The sequence below is a fragment of the Boleophthalmus pectinirostris genome, unplaced genomic scaffold, assembly GCF_026225935.1.
Source record: "Boleophthalmus pectinirostris isolate CB_2022bp ecotype Guang Dong unplaced genomic scaffold, ASM2622593v1 HiC_scaffold_14, whole genome shotgun sequence".
Classification (NCBI taxonomy): Eukaryota; Metazoa; Chordata; class Actinopteri; order Gobiiformes; family Gobiidae; genus Boleophthalmus; species Boleophthalmus pectinirostris.
The window spans coordinates 35,233,930-35,257,678 of record NW_026571047.1 but is presented as its reverse complement, the minus strand read 5'-3'; the positions used below and the strand labels follow the sequence as shown (position 1 = coordinate 35,257,678).

Here is a 23,749-nt window from a genome sequence, read left to right as displayed (position 1 = left end):
TTGGCCTGACTACGTGGGTGCTGCAACTGTAAGTGATTAGTGTACATATGTTTGTAAATACTTCTGTCTACATCCTCTTTTTGTTTTTGTCACTGTAAATATTTCACTCTGCACTTGGAGCTGTGGTGCGAATAAAAACCCACTTAAGTGAAGTTTTTTGACTGAGCCATCATTTTTACATTTATTTCGGACGAACCCGTGACAAAATGTGTGTGTAAATGTGTGTGTAAATGTGTGTGTGTAAATGTGTGTGTGTAAATGTGTGTGTAAATGTGTGTGTGTAAATTTGACGTAAATTTGATGAATTTGACGTTTTCGTGTAAAAGACGGAAACAAACAAAGAGAAATGTCTCTGTTTTTAAAAACAGAAACCGTTGGCCGGACGTTGCGCAGACCTGCACTGAGACACTTCGGCCGCTCTGTAAAACGTCGGGACACTCACTTGCCAAAGCGTCTGGGCGGGGCTTGTCCCTGCTGCTCGCTGCTGATTGGCTGCACCCTGCCGCCGGCCCCTCCCCCTGGCGTCGATTGACATTTGGGCGAGAGCGAGGCGAAGACGCCGGACGAGCCGCACCCCCTCCGGAGTAACCTGCGCAGCGATAGGCCGAACCTGGAGCGGGGCGGGGTCGCGGAGGCCAGAGGGGGCGGGTCTTGTGCTTCTGTCGTCGAGGTGGTTTCCAGGGCGACGCTGATGGGTGACGGACAGGTGGGCGTCGCCGAGGGGAGGGGCAAAGAGGAGGGGGAGGAGTCAGAGAAACCAGAGTACACGGCCAAGTGAGGAACCGGCGTCGTGAACCTGCACAACTGAGGTCAAAGATCAGGGTTAGACCTGGTTTAGTCCTGGTTTAGTCCTGGTTTAGTCCTGGTTTAGTCCTGGTTTAGTCCTGGTTTAGATCTGGTTTAGTCCTGGTTTAGTCCTGGTTTAGTCTTGGTTTAGTCCTGGTTCAGTCCTGGTTTAGTCCTGGTTTAGATCTGGTTTAGTCCTGGTTTAGATCTGGTTTAGTCCTGGTTTAGTTCTGGTTTAGTCCTGGTTTAGTCTGGTTTTAGTCCTGGTTTAGTCTGGTTTAGTCCTGGTTTAGTCCTGGTTCAGTCCTGGTTTAGTCCTGGTTTAGATCTGGTTTAGTCTGGTTTAGTCCTGGTTTAGATCTGGTTTAGTCCTGGTTTAGATCTGGTTTAGTCCTGGTTTAGTCCTGGTTCAGTCCTGGTTTAGTCCTGGTTTAGATCTGGTTTAGTCCTGGTTTAGATCTGGTTTAGTCCTGGTTCAGTCTTGGTTTAGTCCTGGTTCAGTCCTGGTTTAGTCCTGGTTCAGTCTGGTTTAGTCTGGTTTAGTCCTGGTTTAGTCTGGTTTAGTCTGGTTTAGTCCTGGTTTAGTCCTGGTTTTAGTCTGGTTTAGTCCTGGTTTAGTTCTGGTTTAGTCCTGGTTTAGTCTGGTTTAGTCCTGGTTTAGTCTGGTTTAGTCCTGGTTTAGTCCTGGTTTAGATCTGGTTTAGTCCTGGTTTAGATCTGGTTTAAATCTGGTTTAGATCTGGTTTAGTTCTGGTTTAGTCCTGGTTTAGTCCTGGTTTAGATCTGGTTTAGATCTGATTTAGTCCTGGTTTAGATCTGGTTTAGTCCTGGTTTAGATCTGGTTTAGTCTGGTTTAGATCTGGTTTAGATCTGGTTTAGTCCTGGTTAGATCTGGTTCAGTCCTGGTTCAGTCCTGGTTTAGTCCTGGTTTAGTCCTGGTTTAGATCTGGTTTAGTCCTGGTTTAGTCCTGGTTTAGTCCTGGTTTAGTCCTGGTTTAGATCTGGTTTAGATCTGGTTTAGATCTGGTTTAGATCTGGTTTAGTCGGTTTAGTCCTGGTTTAGTCCTGGTTTAGATCTGGTTTAGATCTGGTTTAGTCCTGGTTTAGTCCTGGTTTAGTCCTGGTTTAGTCCTGGTTTAAATGAAGTGATGAGAGTTTGCGGTGACACAGTGAAGAGTGATTTTATTTTGAACTAAAAGCAACAGAAACAAACACAAACAAATAAAACTGAAAACAAAAGATGAAACAGACTAAACACTAAAACACTAAACTGAACAAAGAAGTGAAATGAAGAAATGAAGCTCACTGAGGTCAGCAGTTCCAGCAGCTGATCTGGAGTCAGTTCCACATTTGAGTCTGGTTGTTTAGACTCGGTCTCCGTTCAGTCTGCAGCCTCGAGTCACTCTGCAGCCTCGAGTCACTCTGCTCCTCTGAACCTCACACATCTGACGGGTTCAAGTGTGACTCAGGACACGTCAGGCTCAGAGTTTTATCGGACGTGGGCGGTTTTTGAAATGATTGTCAAAGAAATGTCCAATGTCAACGAAAAATAAAGAACCTGCGAGAAAAAACAAGGAGGATAAAGATTCTAACAAATGAAGCGGTCGTGGACGTGTGACCTGCACATTTTACCAACAACTGGACCAGATTTTAGGAGACGAGCCCAGAGTTTAGGCGACTTCTGTAAACACGTGTCTCGACTGTTCATGCGGGACACTTTTGGAGGGTTTAAAGGTTGTATGGAGGATTTTTTTATTTGTTTCAAATTGTCAATGAAAGTTTAAAATACCATTACAGAGACGCAGCAGCCTTGTAATTATGATGACCAGAAAAAAAAAAAAAAGAAAGAAAATCTATCAACTGTGGACGTGTTGAGACCAGATAAACATCAGCCAATAGAAAACGAGGCTGCCTCATTTTCTATTGGCTGTTAGGTTGTCAATCAAACTCCCTACGTTTCTAAGGTAACTATGCAGCAGTTCTTAGAGGCTTTTTCTAATTGTGGCTCTCGCAGTTCGCATAAAGTTTGTTGCGATGTCGGACGAGAATCGGTTTTTGAGGTCGCTGAAAGAAGAAGAGAAGGAGAAAAGGAGCGAAGACAAACTGAGGTGATTCTTGGAGATTCCTTTCAGTGACAGCGCGACTGAAGCGGACGAAGGCTCTAAAAACTGAGGTGTCGATCTCTAAATTATTTCTAGAGGGACTTGTGGAGGAGGAAGGTGGTGTCACGCATGCACTACACTTGAAAAAGGACTGTCGCTGGATTTCTCTTTCCTTAAAAAAATCCTCTATACAACCTTTAAAGTTCACACTGAAGATCACCCAAAAACATTGCAATTTGAATCCACACATTGTCCAGTTGTAAAGATAATTGGTGTTTGAGTATCGTATCTTCCGGGTCATTAGACGCACTCTGAAGCCTCTAACCGCATCAAAAAACGACTGCGCCACACGATCCAGACGCCCCATACGCGAATCCACTCAGGTGTCCCAGTACGACTTCAGTAAACTACAAAGCCACAAACACACACGGAGCAGACAGCGACCGCACAACGAAACACACCCACAGACACACAGACACACTCATCACTCCACGCCGACGACGAACGGAACGAAAGAACGAACCGAAAAAAGCCACGAGCGCAACGTGCCGCTTCTAGACACGACTGAACAACTGAGTCACTGCGAACACGCCGACAATCCAGCGACAGACACTACTCCCTACACGAAAGTTTTAAAATTAAAAACTGAAATTCCGTTTACCAAGATTAGAATTTCTGTCGAGATGAATGGAGAACTGTGCTTAAAGACGGGGGTATTTTTGGAGCTTTCTCCCATGTTTTAACGTTCCATCGTCTAAAAAAAAACATGTCTGAAGAGGTTTTAGAGACATCCACGCGTGTCTGAGTAATCTAGCGATCTCTCTGTACGAGATTTCTCCATAAATACGACGGTAAACATGAAAATTCTCCATGAATAATACAAAAACGTGACAGAAAACCGCAGTAGTTTCGTTAGAGGGACGGCGGTGATTGTGTTGTGATGGCGCTCTGAAGGGGGAGCGACTTAGCAGCAAAACCGAAACTTATAAAACACGTTAATCTGTTGTTGCGGGTGATTATAGCGTTTACAGAACAATAAAAAGAGCTAAAAATATGAGGAACGGAACGGAGGAACGAACCGAAAAAGCGACGAGTGCAACGTGCCGCTTCTAGACACGACTGAACAACTGAGTCACTGAACACGACGACAATCCAGCGACAGACACTACTCCCTACACGCCACAACTGAACACACCCAGAGTCACCGTGAACGAACAAACAAACTAAACCACTCACACATCACACTGTTGGGTTTCATTTAAAGTCCCACGCCGTTTATTTGTGAAAAAAGTTTGAAAAAAGACCATTTTATAACAGTGCGATTTATAATCCAGAACGACTAACAGCCCGGAAAATACAGTACGTCACAGCCACGAAAATCAAAATCTAAAATTTTTGCATTATCAGAGCAACGGTTTGTGGAAAAAATTTAATTGTGATATCCAGTGTTGGGAGTGTTGCTTTTAAAATGTAATCCCCTACAGATTACAGATTACATACTCCAAAATGTAGTTTGTAACATAATCCATTACATTACTTAAAGTGAGTAATGTAATCTGAATACTTTGGATTACTTGATTTACTGTAGAGAAGCAAAGACGAGAAAATCTTCACATAAGAAGTTTTGTCTGATAAAAGAAAATAAAAAGTCCAAACTTTACTGAACTAAATAAAAAATATTATTGATAGAAGAAGTTTAGTCTTATTCAATCCTGTTTGAGACCTGGTTTAGACCTGGTTTTAGTCCTGGTTTAGTCCTAATTTAGACGTAGTTTAGACCTGGTTTTAGACCTGGTTTAGTGTCCGGCAATGAGTGGAATTACCAAAAAAAAAAAAAAAAAGAAAAAAGAAAAAAAAGGGATATAGTCTAAAATGTGAAAACAGTTAAATCCCTCTGTGTAATCCATTTATTTCAACAAAGTAACTGTAATCCAATTACAACTCACTGAAACAGTAACTGTAACTGAATACAGTTACTCATCATTTGTACTCTGATTACATAACTCCGGTACATGTAATCTGTTACTCCCGACACTGGTGATATCTTGGAAACCTTTGGTTCTATCAAACTAAAATTTTAAATTTGGTCTTTTTCTGGCTGTGATTTCCCTGTAAACCAAGGTTTAACTCACTGGGTTTAACTGAGGTGGACTGACCCACAAGTCACATTTAACTGGAAATGTGAAAGACGTCGCAAAACAAATCCGATTTCACAAAAAAAAAAAATCAGAATTGATCATGGAGCCTGCAGACTGAACAGAGACTTATTTACATTTCCAGACTTTTCACATTCTGTTTTCTGTTTTTACTCTTCTGTTCACACTTCAGCTTCACACGTTGCTGTTCCCTTTCCTTCTGGAACCTTCTAAACGGAGCGACCAGATTTTCAAAATAAAAAAACGGGACAGTCCTGGTTTGTGGTGAAAACACAACTGTGAATTGAGTGAATCGTTAAAGAAAACAGTTTCACAAGCACCAACATGAGTAATACTCAAACAAATACTCAAACAAATGACTTTTGACACATTTACACACAAATTTACACAGAAAAACATGAACTGGAAGTGACGTTTACTTTGCTGCACTTCGGCTGTTGTGAAAAAAGTGAATATTTCATGACAAAATGCAACGTGACCAATAAGAAAATCTGTGTCTTGTGTCCGTCTGAGAGAATCTGAAAACCACCGATTCTTCTCCCGTTTCAGTTTTATTACCAACCAGAGGTGGGACTCGAGTCAGACTTGAGTCACTATTTTTAGGACTTGAGACTTGACTTGACAAAATAGACAAAGACTTGGGACTTGACTTGGACTTGAGGCCTGTGATTTGAGAATTCTTTCTGTTCTGATCGTGATGATTCACACTCAGATCTTGTTTAAAAAGGAAAATTACATAAAAACTCAAATATAAATATAAATATAAATATAAATATAAATATAAATATAAATATACAGTGACTTTTTAAGAATAATTTAGATAAAAATTCATATAAACTGCAAAAATCTAAGCTTGGTGCTTTGGTTTTAAGACTTGAAATGACTTGAAGCTCAAAGCAGACGACTTGGACTTGACTTGGATTTATGGGCCAGTGACTCGAGACTCGACTTGGACTTGCCTGTATTTGACTTGGGACTTGACTCGGACTTGAGGTCAAAGACTTGAAACTTACTTGAGACTTGCAAAACAAAGACTTGGTCCCACCTCTGTTCCCCTCAAACATCAAACTGAGACTGTCCCAGTTTTTGATTTTGAAAGTCTGGTCCTCCGGGTCAGACCTGCAGCTCAGAGTCTAAGGAGAAAACACGACAGAAACAAACTCTAAAATGGAAACACAGAAATAAAAATGTGATGAATCATGATTTAATGATCAAAACTGTTTCTTTAAAATAAAATCTCTACAAGCAGATTTTTGTTTCTTCTAAACATAAAAAACTGAAATAAAAGCATGACTTCGAGCGCTTTCAGAGTCGGCGTTTGTCTTGGCCGGGTCACTGAGGTCGGCGTTTGGGTCGGGCGGGTCACTGAGGTCGGCGTTTGGGTCGGGCGGGTCACTGAGGTCGGCGGCTCAGTTTGCTCATGACCTGCGTGATGTCGACCGGAGCGGCGGCCGCCATCTTGGCTCTTCTCTCCTGCTCCAGCTGCCTCAGGACCATCGGACTCAGACTCGGGCGGCGACTGCGAGCGTTCTGCTCCAGCTGCGAGTCCCTGAGGACAGAGACCGGGGTCAGACCTGGTGTAGACCTGGTGTAGACCTGGTGTAGACCTGAAGACCTGATTTAGACCTGATTTAGACCTGATTTAGTCCTGGTTTAGACCTGATTTAGTCCTGGTTTAGACCTGGTTTAGACCTGGTTTAGACCTGATTTAGTCCTGGTTTAGTCCTGGTTTAGACCTGATTTAGTCCTGGTTTAGACCTGATTTAGTCCTGGTTTAGTCCTGATTTAGTCCTGGTTTAATCCTAGACCTTTACTTCAGTAGAGACTCCAGGACTGAAATAATCCAGGTGATTCTAATGAAGGTGTGTTGAATTTAAAAACACAGTGGACACAGTGTGTCTCCTGACGTACGTGAACTTGTGCTCCTCGGGGCTCAGGGCTTTTCTCTGAGTCTCTTTGAAAACTGGAGACTTCAGGTATCGTCCGTAAGAATCCTGAAAACACAGACACACTCTGCTTTGGATCAAAACACACGACAAGTTACAAATATTTTTCACATGAGACTTTACAAAAAATATTCACAAGTTTCACTTGAACAAAACTAATGTCAAGATCATGAATAAAACAGAAGAAACTTAAACTCGGACTGATTCTACTGTTGTAGCATCCAGTCGAACTGAGGAGGCCAGAACTGATGGAGAAATGACTTTTATATGAGAATGAGAAAATATTTTTGAGAATATTTCATATTTTTATTTAAATATTTTATGGGAATATTTTTTGAGAATATTTTACGTAAATATTTTATGAGAATATTTTTTGAGAATTTTCTTATGTAAATATTTTGTGAGAATTTTTTTGAGAATATTTTATGTAAATCTTTTATGAGAATATTTTTGAGAATATTTTTATGTAAGTATTTTTTAAGAAAATATTTTTTGAGAATATTTTACATAAATATTTTATGGGAATATTTTTTGAGAATTTTCTTATGTAAATATTTTGTGAGAATTTTTTTGAGAATATTTAATGTAAACCGTTTTTTCTTGTTGTGGAGTGGGCTGACCTCACTGTGGGACTTCCTGTTCTTTATCTCCACACAAACATCTGCTTTCTTTGATTTCATCTTCATGATAAATAAACGTTTCCTCAGTCAGACAGACCGTGTACGAGTCACAGGAGGACGTGCAGTGAGGACAGTGAGGACAGTGAGGACAGTGAGGACAGTGAGGACAGTGAGGACGTGAGGACCGTGTGCCCACAGGGTCTCCGAGTTTCTGAAGGTAAAACGAGTCTTGAAAAACCCGGAAGTTGTTTTTCAGCTTGAGCCAAATCCAGGACGAAGCTCGAAGACGGAACCTCAGTGCTCCTCATGGACTTAGTGTGGACTTTGACCTGAGCTGATTTTTGTGATATGGTCAAACTATTTTTGTATTTTATGAGAATATTTTTATGTAAATATTTTATGTAAATATTTTATGTAAATATTTTATGAGGATATTTTATGAGAATATTTTTTGAGAATATTTTACATAAATATTTTTGAGAATATTTTTATGTAAATATTTTATGTAAATATTTTATGAGGATATTTTATGACAATATTCTTTGAGAATATTTTACGTAAATATTTTATGAGAATATTGTTATGTAAGTATTTTTAAGAGAATTTTTTTGAGAATTTTCTTATGTAAATATCTTTGTGCGAATTTTTTTGAGAATATTTTATGTAAATATTTTTATGAGAATATTTTTTGAGAATATTTTATGTAAATATTTTATGAGAATATTTTTGAGAATTTTCTTATGTAAACAGTTTTTTCTTGTTGTGGAGTGGGCTGATCTCACTTTTTGACCTCCTGTTCGTTGGTGGACACAAGGACCTGGGCTGGCAACCATTTTGTGAACTGTGGTCCAAAGCAAGAAAATGATCTGACGAAGGTTTTTTTGCCCAAACGTAATTTAAAAATAAAAACTAAATCTTTTGGACATCGGCCGTCTAAGTGTGCTATGCGGTTTTTTTTTCACTTTTAAATTGCTGTTCCTTGCATTTGCTCCTCTACAAGAACTTTGGTGTGGGTTTTCTGTTTCATTTGACTTCCTGTGTGATGTCCTGACTTTCAAGTGAAGTAAAACCTAAAAAATGGCCAAACTGGGGGATAAAATAGTAACGTTTTAGTGAAATCTAAATGTAATGATCTTTAGTGTTTTGGAGGAGTCAGACCTGAACGAGACGTGGTGCGTTCACTGACCTTCTTCATGAGCATGTAAATGTGAGTTTGCGCCGCGTCCAGCACGTATCTGTGAGGGTGCTTCAGGGACTTTATGGTGATCTCCATCGTTTTTCCGTCGATGTTGATCCAACGAGGAGCTCCACGCGCCAAGAACGTCCTGAAGGAAAAACAAAACAAAACATGGAAATAAATTAAAATTCTTTCTCATTTTTCACAGGTATCGACACCGAAACAGAACAAGAGAACAGAAGAATAAAAGAGAAAGTTCGACTGTTTAATGTCACAGATCGTCTGAACAAAGGTTTTTTTTTTCCTCGTGGGATCAGAATCAGTGTTGAGCCTCACACAAATCTCTCTCAAACTCACTTTAGTATTTGCTTTTGAACATAAATAAACACTGCATTACCATTTCTGGTTTAGATCTGAGGGTTAGTCCTGGTTTAGTCCTGGTTTAGTCCTGGTTTAGTCCTGGTTTAGACCTGGTTTAGACCTGGTTTAGTCCTGGTTTAGACCTGGTTTAGACCTGGTTTAGACCTGGTTTAGTCCTGGTTTAGACCTGGTTTAGACCTGGTTTAGTCCTGGTTTAGACCTGGTTTAGACCTGGTTTAGACCTCTTTTAGACCTGGGCCACACCTTTTTCCGTTCTGTTTTCCTTTCTGAGCTCTTGTGTTTGTATTTCTCTGTCACTTTAAACTGTTGACAAACTGACAAAAGGTGTGTGTGTGTGTGTGTGTGTGTGTTTGCCTTTAAGAGCTGCTTCCTCCTCCGCGAACACATTCCTCAGAACAAGTTTCATGTTTGTAGAAAGTGAAAATAAGATCTGGTGCGATGGCGCAGAAAGAACTCGACCTCTCTGCGTTTTCCTGCTCCGTGTGTTTGGATCTTCTGAAGGATCCGGTGACGGTTCCTTGTGGACACAGTTACTGCAGAGACTGTGTCCAGCAGCACTGGGACCAGGAGGACCAGAAGCAGCTCTACAGTTGTCCTGAATGTCGCCAGAGCTTCAGCCCCAGGCCCGTCCTGGTGAAAAACATCATGGTGGCAGGTTTAGTAGAGCAGATGAAGAGGACGGCGCCCCCTGCTGCTCGCTGCTACGCCGGGCCTCAGGATGTGTCCTGTGACGTGTGCACGGGGAGGAAGCTCAGAGCCGTCCGGTCCTGTCCACAGTGTGTCATGTCGTTCTGTAAGCGCCACCTACAGCCTCATCATGAAGCTGCAGTGTTACAGAAACACCAGCTGGTGGCGCCGTCTCACGGGCTCCAGGAGAACATCTGCGCTCAACACGACAAAGTGATGGATCTGTTCTGCCGCAGCGACCAGCAGCTGCTCTGCTCCTTCTGCTCTGTGGAGCAGCACAAGGGTCATGACCTGGTGACGTCTGCCTCAGAGAGGGACCAGAGGCAGGCACAGCTGCCGCCCACGAGGGCCCGGCTGCTCCAGAACCTCCAGCTCATAGAGACAAACCTCCAGATGCTCCAGCAGGAGGCCCAGGACATCAGCCGCTCTGCCCAGACGGCAGTGCAGCGCAGCGGGGACGACTTCAGAGACATGGTCCTTCTCCTGGAGACGAGACGAGCTGAAGTGGAGCAGCAGATCCGCTCCCAGGAGCAGAACCAACTGAGTCGAGTCCAAGAGCTCCAGGACCATCTGCAGGAGGACGCGACGGGGCTGAAGAAGAGCCTCTCTGAGCTGGACACGCTGGAACTCACCCAGGATCATAACCGGTTTATCCAGCTCCACTCCTCACTGTCCCCACACACACCGAGCTCAGAGACCGTCTCCGTCCACACGCGGGACACGAGGGTCTTTGAGGACCTGACCAGAGCCGTGTCCAAACTCAGGGACAAACTCCAGCTCATTCTGAGTCCAGACCAGAACCAAGACCAGAGACCAGAGACTGGACCAGAGAGTGGACCAGAGAACAGAGACCAGAGTCCAGACCAGAGACCAGAGACTGGACCAGAGACCAGACCAGAGACCAGACAAGAGACCAGACCAGAGACCAGACCAGAGACCAGACAAGAGAACAGACCAGAGACTGGAACAGAGACCAGACCAGAGACCAGACAAGAGAACAGACCAGAGAACAGACCAGAGACTGGACCAGAGAGTGGACCAGAGAAAAGAGACCAGAGTCCAGACCAGAGATTGCACCGAAAACCAGAAACCAGACCAGAGACCAGACCAGAGACCAGACAAGAGACCAGATCAGAGAACAGACCAGAGACTGGACCAGAGACCAGACCAGAGACCAGAGACCAGAGACTGGACCGGAGACCGAACCCAGGTCGAGATCAAAGTTCAGACCAGAGACCGAACCAAAGACAGGACCAGAGACTGGACCAGAGACCAAACAAGAGACTGAACCAGAGACCTGACCAGGGACCAGTCCAGAGACCAGACCCGGTTTTACTGCCACCAGATGAAACCTGGTCCAGAGAGGACTTCTTACCGTATTTTACAGAAATCACTCTGGACCCAAACACGGCTCACACGTGGCTCTCTCTGTCGGACGGGAAACAGAAGAGTCACACTTATGACCAAACACCAGGGACATCCAGAACATTCGGACAGATTCAGCGACTGGAGGCAGGTCCTGAGCCGGGAGCGTCTGGTGGAGCGCTGTTACTGGGAGGTGCAGTGGAGCGGGTGGCTGCGCATCGCCGTTTCATACAGAGACATTCAGAGGAAAGGAAATTCTGATGAATGTGGATTTGGACTCAATGATAAATCCTGGGCTTTAGAGCGTAACAAAGCTGGGTATGTATTTTGGTTTAATAAAGTCAAGTCCCAGATCTCTGGCCCTGACTCAGGTCCGGCCTCAGGTCCAGGTCTGCGCCACAGTGGGTGTTTTCCTGGACCAGGCTGCAGGGATTTTGAAGTTTTACAGCGTCTCTGGAAGAAGCACAAGGCTCCTGCACAGAGTCCAGACCAGGTTCACTCAGCCTCTGTTCGCTGGGGTCAGGGTTTACTTTGGAACCTCTGCACATTTTCCAAAACTCAAATAAAAGCTGTGCACAGTTTTGGATCAACTTTTATTTTTAAATCAGCCCCGTAGTGTTTGCACTTGTCATAATTATTGTCATTGTCGTTATTATTAGTTTGTGAAATCATAAACAAGAAAAAAAAATCATATTTTTTCATTCTCATAGTGGTTTATTTTGTACAATCATAAACGCTAAACTTTTGTGCCTTCTTTAAATTTTTTGATGTACACACACATATATACAGCACCATGTGTTAAGGTAAAACAGTTGTGGTGGGACATGAGGTTTTTTAAACTTTCCTCGTCCTTTTGAGCAGCAGAAATGATCCCAAACATGAACATGTGCATTTCCCTATCTTTGCAATGTACCTTTGCTGAAAAAAAATTAAAAATAAAAATTAAATGAAATGAAAAATGAAAATCTCTGAGCCCTGTGGATCATTCTGTTTTAACTGTGACATTTTAAATTTCAATATTGATCTAAACGACTTCGTAAAGGTGAGTTCAAACCCCAGACGCCTCGACCTGGGGCTTTTTCCTTTGAGTTCAGACGCCTCGACGAGCATTTTGGACCAACGGGAGAAAAAAACTTGACTCGTCCAGGACGTCTGTTGCCCTGGAAACAAGAGACACGTCCCGTCTTTTCTCTGAACCATGAACCAGACCGAGAGAGACTTTAGTGTTTTTATGACATAAAACATCAGCGGAGATCGAATCGACGACTGCGACGTGAAGATATTTATACTCCACTAAAGACACTGGTTTAGTCCTGGTTTAGTCCTGGTTTAGTCCTGGTTTAGACCTTGTTTAATCCTGGTTTAGCCCTGGTTTAGTCCTGGTTTAGACCTTGTTTAATCCTGGTTTAGCCCTGGTTTAGTCCTGGTTTAGACCTTGTTTAGCCCCGGTTTAGTCCTGGTTTAGTCCTGGTTTAGTCCTGGTTTAGTCCTGGTTTAGCCCTGGTTTAGTCCTGGTTTAGACCTTGTTTAATCCTGGTTTAGCCCTGGTTTAGTCCTGGTTTAGACCTTGTTTAGCCCCGGTTTAGTCCTGGTTTAGTCCTGGTTTAGACCTTGTTTAGCCCCGGTTTAGTCCTGGTTTAGTCCTGGTTTAGTCCTGGTTTAGACCTGGTTTAGACCTTGTTTAGCCCCGGTTTAGTCCTGGTTTAGACCTGGTTTAGTCCTGGTTTAGTACTGGTTTAAACCTGGTTTAATCCTGGTTTAGACCTGGTTTAGTCCTGGTTTAGACCTTGTTTAGTCCTGGTTTAGTCCTGGTTTAGTCCTGGTTTAGACCTGGTTTAGACCTTGTTTAGCCCCGGTTTAGTCCTGGTTTAGACCTGGTTTAGTCCTGGTTTAGTACTGGTTTAAACCTGGTTTAATCCTGGTTTAGACCTGGTTTAGTCCTGGTTTAGACCTTGTTTAGTCCTGGTTTAGTCCTGGTTTAGTTTCTCTGTGTGATTACTCTTTGTGGCCAGCAGAGGGAGTCATTGTTGCAGTTTTGTTGTGCCTCCAACAGATGGAGCTGTTTTATTTTGACTGGTGTTTGTTTTCATGACTCGGGTAAATCTTTTCATGTGAGTTTAAAAAAGTTTTTTTTTTTTTTTTTTTTTTTTTTTTCTTTCTAAATGACTGAACTGAACTCGTTAGTAAAAATGTTTCTGTATGAGATAAAATAAATAAACTAAGACTAAACCAGGACTAGACCAGGACTGAATCAAGATTAAACCAGGACTGAACAAGTATTTGAAGTATTTGTGTGAGTATTTGAAGTATTTGTGTGAGTATTTGAAGTATTTGTGTGAGTATTTGAAGTATTTGTATGAGTTTTTGAAGTATTTGTACTTGTAGATGTGTTCCGCCTTCTCCTTTATCGTCGCGGCTGCTCCCCACTTCAGGTCCTCACAGCTCTCCCAGAACGCCAAGTTCTCCCCTGAAACCACACGGAACATTCAGACCTGGTCTAGTCCTGGTTCAGTCCTGGTCTAGTCCTGGTTAGTCCTGGTTTGGTCCTGGTTTAGTCCTGGTTTGGTCCTGGTTTAGTCCTGGTTTTAGTCCTGGTTTGGTCCTGGTTTAGTCCTGGTTCAGTCCTGGTTTAGTTCTGGTTTAGTCCTGGTTTCTAGTCCTGGTTTAGTCCTGGTTCGGTCCAGGTTTAGTTCTGGTTTAGTCCTTGTTTGGTCCTGGTTCAGTCCTGGTTTGGTCCGGGTTTAGTCCTGGTTTAGTCCTCATTTGGTCCTGGTTTAGTCCTGGTTTGGTCCTGGTTTAGTCCTGGTTTAGTCCTCGTTTGGTCCTGGTTCAGTCCTGGTTTGGTCCGGGTTTAGTCCTGGTTTAGTCCTCGTTTGGTCCTGGTTCAGTCCTGGTTTGGTCCTGGTTTAGTCCTGGTTTAGTCCTCGTTTGGTCCTGGTTTAGTCCTGGTTTGGTCCTGGTTTAGTCCTGGTTCAGTCCTGGTTCAGTCCTGGTTCAGTCCTGGTTTAGTCCTGGTTCGGTCCTGGTTTAGTCCTGGTTCGGTCCTGGTTCGGTCCTGGTTCGGTCCTGGTTTAGTCTGGGTTTAGTCCTGGTTTAGTCCTGGTTCAGTCCTGGTTCAGTCCTGGTTTCGGTCCTGGTTTAGTCTGGGTTTAGTCCTGGTTTAGTCCTGGTTCAGTCCTGGTTCAGTCCTGGTTCGTCCTGGTTCGGTCCTGGTTTGGTCGGGTTTAGTCCTGGTTCAGTCCTGGTTCGGTCCTGGTTTCCTGGTCCTGGTTCAGTCCTGGTTCAGTCCTGGTTCAGTCCTGGTTCCTGTCCTGGTTTAGTCCGGGTTTAGTCCTGGTTTAGTCCTGGTTCAGTCCTGGTTCGGTCCTGGTTTAGTCCTGGTTTAGTCCTGGTTTAGTCCTGGTTTAGTCCTGGTTTAGTCTGGTTCCTGGTTCAGTCCTGGTTTAGTCCTGGTTCAGTCCTGGGTTTAGTCCTGGTTTAGTCCTGGTTCGGTCCTGGTTCGGTCCTGGTTCGGTCCGGGTTTAGTCCTGGTTTCGGTCCTGGTTCGGTCCTGGTTTAGTCCTGGTTTAGTCCTGGTTTCAGTCCTGGTTTAGTCCTGGTTTCCTGGTTCCTGGTTTAGTCCTGGTTTAGTCCTGGTTTAGTCCTGGTTTAGTCCTGGTTCAGTCCTGGTTTAGTCCTGGTTCAGTCCTGGTTTAGTCCTGGTTTAGTCCTGGTTCGGTCCTGGTTCAGTCCTGGTTCGGTCCTGGTTTAGTCCTGGTTTGATCCTGGTTTGGTCCTGGTTTAGTCCTGGTTCGGTCCTGGTTCCTGGTTTAGTCCTGGTTTAGTCCTGGTTTAGTCCAGGTTTAGTCCTGGTTTAGTCCTGGTTTAGTCCTGGTTTAGTCCTGGTTTAGTCCTGGTAGTCCTGGTTTAGTCCTGGTTCGGTTCAGTCCTGGTTCAGTCCTGGTTAGTCCTGGTTTGATCCTGGTTTGGTCCTGGTTTAGTCCTGGTTTCCAGTTTAGTCCTGGTTCGGTTTAGTCCTGGTTAGTCCTGGTTGTCGGTTCTGGTTAGTCCTGGTTTAGTCCTGGTTTAGTCCTGGTTTAGTCCTGGTTTAGTCCTGGTTTGATCCTGGTTTAGTCCTGGTTCAGTCCTGGTTTAGTCCTGGTTTAGTCCTGGTTCGGTCCTGGTTCAGTCCTGGTTCAGTCCTGGTTTAGTCCTGGTTTGATCCTGGTTGGTCCTGGTTTAGTCCTGGTTCGGTCCTGGTTTGGTTCCGGGTTTAGTCCTGGTTCAGTCCTGGTTTAGTCCTGGTTTAGTCCTGGTTTAGTCAGTCCTGGTTTCGTCCTGGTTAGTCCTGTTTCCTGGTTTCGGTCCTGGTTCTTCCTGGTCCTGGTTCGTCCTGGTTCGGTCCAGTTTAGTCCAGGTTTAGTCCTGGTCTCACCGCTGAACTCTTTCCTCAGAAACAGTCTGAAGTCGTCTCGTCCTCGTGGGTCGGACAGAAGTTCTCCGAAGCTGAAGCTCCATCTTTCCACGCGCTGTTTGGTCGGAACCTCCACACTTCAGAACATCAGAGGTGAAGAACGTTTCAGGAAACTTCAGTCTCACATTTTCAACACTCAAGTCTCAAAAAGTGGATTCTGATTGGTCCTTTGCAGCTGACGTCATCCACATTCTCTGGGGGTGTGATGCTAACTGGAGGCACTGCTCTGTCTGAAGCTCTGTGACTCATACATCTTCATAAATCTGCTCCATCACCAAATCTTCAACCAACAAACTCCACAAAGGAGAAACATTCTAACATGAACAATTTATCCACAAATATCAAGAGAAGAAAGAACAAGACTTAAAGGTTGAAGAGGATTTTCCAAGGAAGGAGAATCCAGAGACTGTTTGTCCTTTTTCAAATGTTGCTCCTGCGTGAAACCACCTCCTCCCGCCTCCTCTTTACGCCACAAACAGGTTTGTTTACAGCCGCTGCACATGACTTGTAAACAACTAACTACAGTGTTGGTTAGACAAGACGGAGAAGTGAGGAGCGAGGGGAGGAGCAGTAAAGGTTGCACGGAGATTCAGTGCGAATGAAGCTCCTACTACAACACGCAGCAGCAGGCGGGACTCTTTCTTTGCCTTGAAAATTACGTTTTCAGACATAGGATATCGCTTTCGTGTCCTGAAAAACGTTTGTCTCACTCTTGGAAATAAAGTAGGTTTTCATAATAAGCAGAAGTTTCCTGTCCAGGAGTAATTTGTGGACCAGTGGTTCAGTCTTTAGTCCCTTCGTCTGCTTCAGTCGCACCATCGCTGGAATGAATCTACAAGAATCACCTTAGTTTGGCTTCGCTGCTTTTCCCCTTGTCTTCTTCTTTCAACGACCTCAAAAAACAGACTTTCTTTTGGGGCAAACTGCTCCTGGATTCTTGTCGCCATCGCAACAAACTTTGTGCTGAAACTGCGAGGAAGATATAGGTCAAAAAAGCCACTAAGAACTGTTGCGTTGGTGGAGTAAACAGCGTCTGTGCGTCTTGCGTACTGTAAACCACGTACCGGCGGCGCAGGCAAGTCAGTTACACTAGAAACGTAGGGAGTTTGATTGACAGCCTGTCAGCTCACAGATAACGAGGCAGTGTCGTTATCTATTGGCAAATGTTTAGCTCCACCACGTCCAGAGTTGATGAATTTTTATTCTCTTTTTTTTGGTCATCATAATTACAAGGCGACTGCATCTATAATCTATCACTGACAATTTGAAACAAAAAAAATCCTCCTACAACCTTTAAATGAAACAACGAGACACATTAGTCACAAAGATTTGTGACGTTTAAATGCTCCACGTCTCCAGGAGCAGAACATGAGTTGAGTTTGTTGTGTGACTAATGTGACTCGTTGTTTCTTTAAGTTTTGTTCTTTCTTCTCTTGATCGTTGTGGATAAATTGTTCATGAAGAATGTTTCTCCTTTGTGGAGTTTGTTGGTTGAAGATTTGGCGATGACATTACGTCACAGAAACATGAACACGTGTTTTTAAATCACTTTGGGAGTTTTCAAGAGTTTCCAGTCGATTTTAAACCTTTTTGGCTGCGTTTCCTCATTTGTGTGTTGTGTCTCTATGGTAACTGCTGAACATTCCACTATACACACAGATGTAGAACCCCCCCAGAGTGACGTCACTGCAAAGGATCAATAGTTCGACTTTAAACATGTGTAAAAGTGTTGGAGTTAAAGCAGATAAATGTGAATGTGACGGGCACAGACTTGGGCATGTTGAGCGTCCAGTAGGTGGCGTCGTCCGTGAGCCAGGGGTTGGACGGCAAACACCGGGACAGGAACGGGTCGTGGCTCAGGTACGTGGAGCAGTGTTTCACCAGACTGAAGGAAACAGAACATACCAGAACTTTAGAACATATCAGAACATGAGAAGCCCTGCAGGAAGTCTCCACATCAAACAGAAACTGACTGGTTCAGATCTGGTTTAGTCCTGGTTTAGTCCTGGTTTAGTCCTGGTTTAGTTCTGGTCAGAAACTGGTTCCATTGTTGAACCTGAGAGACGTGAGAGTTTTAAACTGATTCATGTGAGGAGTTTGTGGAGCTGATCCCAAAGAACGAGGAGAAACATGTGAAGAACCTGGACCACAGAAGAACCACACAGACCTCAGGACACACGGGAGCAGAGCTGTGGAAAAATATCAAAATATCATTTGGATTAATGTGATGATTCAGTATCGATATCATGTTTTGTTGTATCGATCACCAAGAGGATTTTTTGGTTTATTTGACTAAATGATTTAGTTCCAGCTCCAGTTTGTTTGGTGGAAGGAAACTCGTTTATGTGACACATTTGACATTTTCTCTGTTTTGACGATTTAAATGTTTGTGTTTCATTTGAACTTTGTACAAGACGTGATTTAACAAAGACTTTTAGTGTCACACACATGATTTAGACTTTATTTTAATTGAACCTTATCGAATCGATTTGAAATATATCGAATCAAATCGAAACTGCACTGTATCGAGGTGTGTATCGTATCGTGGTCTGTGTGTTGAGGTCCATCCATCCATGTTCTTCTTCTTCTCTGGGGTCGGGTCTCAGGGGCATCAGTCTGAACAGAGACTCCCAGACTTCCTTCACCCCAGACACTTCCTCCAGCTCCTCCAGTGGGACCTGAGGTGTTCCCAGTCCAGTCCAGAGACATCGTCCCTCCAGTGTGTCCTGGGTCTTCCCCGGGGCCTCCTCCCGGTGGGACATGAACACCTCCTGAGGGACACGTCCAGGAGACATCAGAACAGACGTCCTCCCCTCAGACGCTCCTCTCCACGTGGAGGAGCAGCGGCTCTACTCCGAGCTCCTCACTCTGTCTCTAAGGGAGACGCCCGGACGCCCTGCGGAGGAAACTCATCTGTGTCTCTGGGGTCCAGTCCCTGTGTGACCGGAGCAGGAGCTGTGTCTCTGCAGTAAGTCAGACCTGTTCCTGGTGCATGTTGGACTCTGCCAGGGCCGCCCCTGTCACCGGTTCTGTTCATTGTTTTTATGGACAGAGTTTCTGGGGCAGTCAGGGGTCGGAGGGTCTGAGGACCACAGGATCATCTCTGCTGTTCACAGATGATGTCGTCCTGTTGGCTCCATCAGACCAGGACCTGCAGCTCTGGGGCAGTTTGACCCGAGTGTGAAGCGTCTGGGGTGAAGATCAGCTCCTCCAAATCTGAGGTCGAGGTTCTCGACTGGAAAAAGGCGTCTTGGCGTCTCCGGGCGGAGAGTCTCTGCCTCAAGTGGAGGAGTTCAAGTGTCGGGGTCTTGTTCTCGAGTGAGGGGAGGATGGAGTGCGTGAGACTGACAGGTGGACAGGTGCAGTGTGGGCAGACTGACAGGTGGACAGGTGCAGGTGGGCAGTGGACAGGTGCAGCGTGGGCAGACTGACAGGTGACAGGTGACAGGTGCAGGTGGCAGACTGGCAGGTGACAGGTGCAGGCAGAGGTGGACAGGTGGACAGTGCAGCTGGGCAGTGACAGTGGACAGGTGTGGCAGACTGACAGGTGGACAGGTGCAGGTGGGCAGTGGGACAGTGGGCAGTGACAGGTGGACAGGTGCTGTGCAGGTGGACTGACAGGTGGACGGTGTGGCAGACTGACAGGTGGACAGGTGCGGCGTGGGCAGTGATGCGGTCGCTGTATGGGTCGTTGTGGTGAAGAGGACCTGAGTCTCTGTTCCTCCCCTCACCTCTGGTCATGACCCGAAGGACCAGATCCACGACACAAGAGACACAAATGTATCGAGGGACTTTTTCAAGACTCTGACTCCGACACGGGAACAGAAGAGAAAAGTTCAACTGTGTTTTTATCGTGTTGATGTTTTGTACTCACGCTCCCAGAGACACGGACGACTTGACTCGGGGCCTCATGATGGACTGCTGCGTGAAGATCATCTGAACACAAACGAAACACAAAACACAAACAAACACAAACACAAACACAAACACATGAGACACCGGGTCATAAAAGTGTAAAAGTGTGAAGAAGAATGGAGACTCACTGTTCTCTCGTAGACGTCTGGACTCGGCGCCTGAACCAGACCAACAAACATTTATGTCAAAAAAAAATATTATAACAATTAAACTAAACTGTGTCTCATGTTCAGCACGAGTTCTTCTCTCAGACAAGAAACACTCTGTTCCACCTTGTGATGTCATCATGTGGTGATACAGGAAGTGCTCCACTGTGTTTTTAAACTCCACACACCTTCACACATCTGGATTTGGTTTAGTCCTTTTTTAGTCCTGGTTCCATCCTGGTTTAGTCCTGGTTTAGACCTAATTTAGTCCTGGTTTAGTTCTGGTTTAGTCCTGGTTTAGACCTGGTTTAGTCCTGGTTTAGACCTGGTTTAGTCCTGGTTTAGTCCTGGTTTAGTCCTTGTTTAGACCTGGTTTAGACCTGGTTTTAGTCCTGGTTTAGTCCTGGTTTAGTCCTGGTTTAGACCTGGTTTATTCCTGGTTTAGTCCTGGTTTAGTCCTGGTTTTAGACCTGGTTTAGACCTGGTTTAGTCCTGGTTTAGTCCTGGTTTAGTCCTGGTTTAGACCTGGTTTATTCCTGGTTTAGTCCTGGTTTAGTCCTGGTTTAGTCCTGGTTTTAGACCTGGTTTATTCCTGGTTTAGTCCTGGTTTAGTCCTGGTTTAGACCTGGTTTATTCCTGGTTTAGTCCTGGTTTAGTCCTGGTTTAGACCTGGTTTAGTCCTGGTTTAGTCCTGGTTTAGTCCTTGTTTAGACCTGGTTTAGACCTGGTTTAGTCCTGGTTTAGTCCTGGTTTAGACCTGGTTTAGTCCTGGTTTAGTCCTGGTTTAGTCCTGGTTTAGTCCTGTTTTTTTCAGTCTGAGCTGTTCACTTGGAATCTCCCACTTGATGACATCACAGGGTGGGAGAGGAAACACTCTGCAAACTGTTTCAAATGAACTTGTTTTGTTTTTCAGGTTTTTAAGACAAAGAAAAAGGAAAATATGAGTTTGAAAGTGAAAGTGTTTTACAGTTTGTGGATCTCAGAAGGTCAAATCTGCAGAGACAAAAACACAAACAAACAAACAAACATGAGTTTAATCTGAAACTGGAAAACAACAACAGCACCGATATGACAGGGACCGGCAGGGACGGGCAGGGACGGGCAGGGACGGGCAGGGACGGGCAGGGACCGGCAGGGACGGGCAGGGACGGGCAGGGACGGCAGGGACATGCAGGGACGGGCAGGGACGGGCAGGGACGGCAGGGACGGGCAGGGACGGGCAGGGACATGCAGGGACGGGCAGGGACATGCAGGGACGGGCAGGGACGGGCAGGGACGGGCAGGGACGGGCAGGGACGGGCAGGGACGGGCAGGGACGGGCAGGGATGCAGGGACGGGCAGGGACGGGCAGGGACATGCAGGGACGGGCAGGGACGGGCAGGGACGGGCAGGGACGGGCAGGGACGGGCAGGGACAGGGACAGGGACGGGCAGGGACATGCAGGGACGGGCAGGACATGCAGGGACGGGCAGGGACGGGCAGGGACGGGCAGGGACGGGCAGGACTGGACGGGCAGGGAGGACGGCAGGGACGGCAGGGACGCAGGGACGGCAGGACGGGCAGGGACGGGCAGGGACGGGCAGGGACATGCAGGGACGGGCAGGGACGGGCAGGGACGGGCAGGGACATGCAGGGACGGGCAGGGACATGCAGGGACGGGCAGGGACGGGCAGGGACGGGCAGGTGAAGGCCTAATCAGATTACCAATTATAATCTGATTAAAACTGAATATTGGGTCAGTGAGGATTTACACGTCTGCAGTTTCCACCCGAGACGCGAACAAAAGTCTGAGGGAGATTTAATGTTCAAGACAAACTCAGAACTAAATGTGCAGGTTTGTGTGTGAAACAAAAAAACACAACTCCAGGAAACTACAGCAGAACAGAACAGAACAGAGGATTGTGGGACATGTAGTCTCGGTGTAAACCACATTAGAGCAGAGGATTATGGGACATGTAGTCTCAGTGTAAACCACATTAGAGCAGAGGATTATGGGACATGTAGTCTCAGTGTAAACCACATTAGAGCAGAGGATTGTGGGACATGTAGTCTCAGTGTAAACCACATTAGAGCAGAGGATTGTGGGACATGTAGTCTCAGTGTAAACCACATTAGAGCAGAGGATTGTGGGACATGTAGTCTCAGTGTAAACCACATTAGAGCAGAGGATTATGGGACATGTAGTCTCGGTGTAAACCACATTAGAGCAGAGGATTGTGGGACATGTAGTCTCAGTGTAAACTACATTAGAGCAGAGGATTATGGGACATGTAGTCTCAGTGTAAACCACATTAGAGCAGAGGATTGTGGGACATGTAGTCTCAGTGTAAACCACATTAGAGCAGAGGATTATGGGACATGTAGTCTCAGTGTAAACCACATTAGAGCAGAGGATTGTGGGACATGTAGTCTCGGTGTAAACCACATTAGAGGAGAGTTTCTGTTCTCACCTGGTACCTGTTCTGTGTTGGGGTCGGCTCTTCGGTCCAGGCCGTAGTCCATCGCACTCACCGTCCCCGGCTGCACAAACACACTCTGCACTTTTAGTCCTGGTTTAGTTCTGGTTTAGACCTGGTTTAGTCCTGGTTTAGACCTGGTTTAGTTCTGGTTTAGTCCTGGTTTAGATGTGCAGATTTGTGTCGTCACGTTTGTGTCAATAAAATATTAATAAAGTTCAACCTTTAACGGCCACAGGAGGTCGACTAACGACGCTAATGAGACCAGCAGGAGGCGACGAGGAGCAGAGACCACACATACAGACCTGGGTCAGACCTGGTTCAGACCTGGTTCAGACCTGGTTCAGACCTGGTTTTAGGCCTTGTTTAGGCCTTGTTTAGACCTGGTTCAGTCCTAGTCCTGGTTTGGTCCTGGTCCTGGTCTTGGTCCCGGTCTGGTCCCGGTCTGGTCCTGGTCCCGGTCTGGTCCTGGTCCCAGTCTGGTCCTGGTCCTGGTCCCGGTCTGGTCCTGGTCTTGGTCCCGGTCTGGTCCTGGTCCCCGTCTGGTCTCAGTCTGGTCCTGGTCTGGTCCTGGTCCCAGTCTGGTCCTGGTCCCGGTCTGGTCCTGGACTCACCGGGGGTCTGTGGACGGTCCAGTACGCTCTCTCTTGACACTCGAACACGACTCGGTCGGGTTTTTTTCGCTCCTTTGCTGCTCTGAAAAAACAAAAAGTTTCATTTGAACTTCAGACGAGCGACGCCTCAGGTCACGGGTCAGGTCCAGTCACGGGTCAGGTCCAGTCACGGGTCAGGTCCAGTCACGGGTCAGGTCTGTGGAGAGGCGAGCTGAGCCGGGCCTCTGGCTGCTGGGGAATCGGAATTTATTTATTGACAAAATAAAAACACCTGGATCACACTGATGACCTGAGCTGTGACCTGTGACCTGAGCTGTGACCTGAGCTGTGACCTGAGCTGTGACCTGAGCTGTGACCTGAGCTGTGACCTGAGCTGTGACCTGTGACCTGAGCTGTGACCTGTGACCTGTGTGACCTGAGCTGTGACCTGAGCTGTGACCTGTGACCTGAGCTGTGACCTGAGCTGTGACCTGTGACCTGACCTGTGACCTGAGCTGTGACCTGAGCTGTGACCTGAGCTGTGACCTGAGCTTGCCTCTGGTCGTTCTGTTCTTAAATCCAGATCTGAACAGAAATAACGGACCAATCAGACGCCTCCCCTCCCCGAGGCCCCTCCCACTCGCATTGGCAACAGGTTTGATTGACAGCTGGTGTGTTTGGTTGCTAGGTAAGTGTTATAAAAGCTCAGTTCTCCTGTCAGACTCGGACAGATCGTTTCGTGAACCTGACGTTTGTTTTTTTTTTCAGTCAGTTTTCTCTTAGTTTCTTTTGGTTTTTTTTTTTTTTTTTTCATTTCTCCTCTCGCTTTAAGTCTGTTTTTTAGGTTTTTTGGTCCACAACAGTGAGTTTCCGGTGAGGGGGGCGGGACATTTAACCTCCTCCATCGTGATTGGCTCTTGTGTTGCTATGAGACTCGCGGGCAGATTTACAGATATGGAGCCTGTA

The 23,749-nt window shown here is 45.7% G+C and overlaps 1 protein-coding gene across 1 annotated transcript in view; it reads right to left on the bottom strand.

Annotated features, from left to right (window-relative positions):
* Window positions 1-23,749, bottom strand: part of rgs9b (regulator of G protein signaling 9b) — a 43,096-nt gene that overhangs the window by 5,521 nt on the left and 13,826 nt on the right. Inside the window, exons 8-18 of the mRNA XM_055149950.1 lie at window positions 22,805-22,886; window positions 22,192-22,254; window positions 19,717-19,746; window positions 19,548-19,609; window positions 17,445-17,558; window positions 15,635-15,750; window positions 13,600-13,687; window positions 8,797-8,935; window positions 6,956-7,038; window positions 6,470-6,593; window positions 443-804 (exon numbers count right to left, since the gene is read on the bottom strand). Coding sequence (XP_055005925.1) covers window positions 443-804; window positions 6,470-6,593; window positions 6,956-7,038; window positions 8,797-8,935; window positions 13,600-13,687; window positions 15,635-15,750; window positions 17,445-17,558; window positions 19,548-19,609; window positions 19,717-19,746; window positions 22,192-22,254; window positions 22,805-22,886 — 1,263 coding nt within the window. The remainder of the gene's footprint in view (window positions 1-442; window positions 805-6,469; window positions 6,594-6,955; window positions 7,039-8,796; window positions 8,936-13,599; window positions 13,688-15,634; window positions 15,751-17,444; window positions 17,559-19,547; window positions 19,610-19,716; window positions 19,747-22,191; window positions 22,255-22,804; window positions 22,887-23,749) is intronic.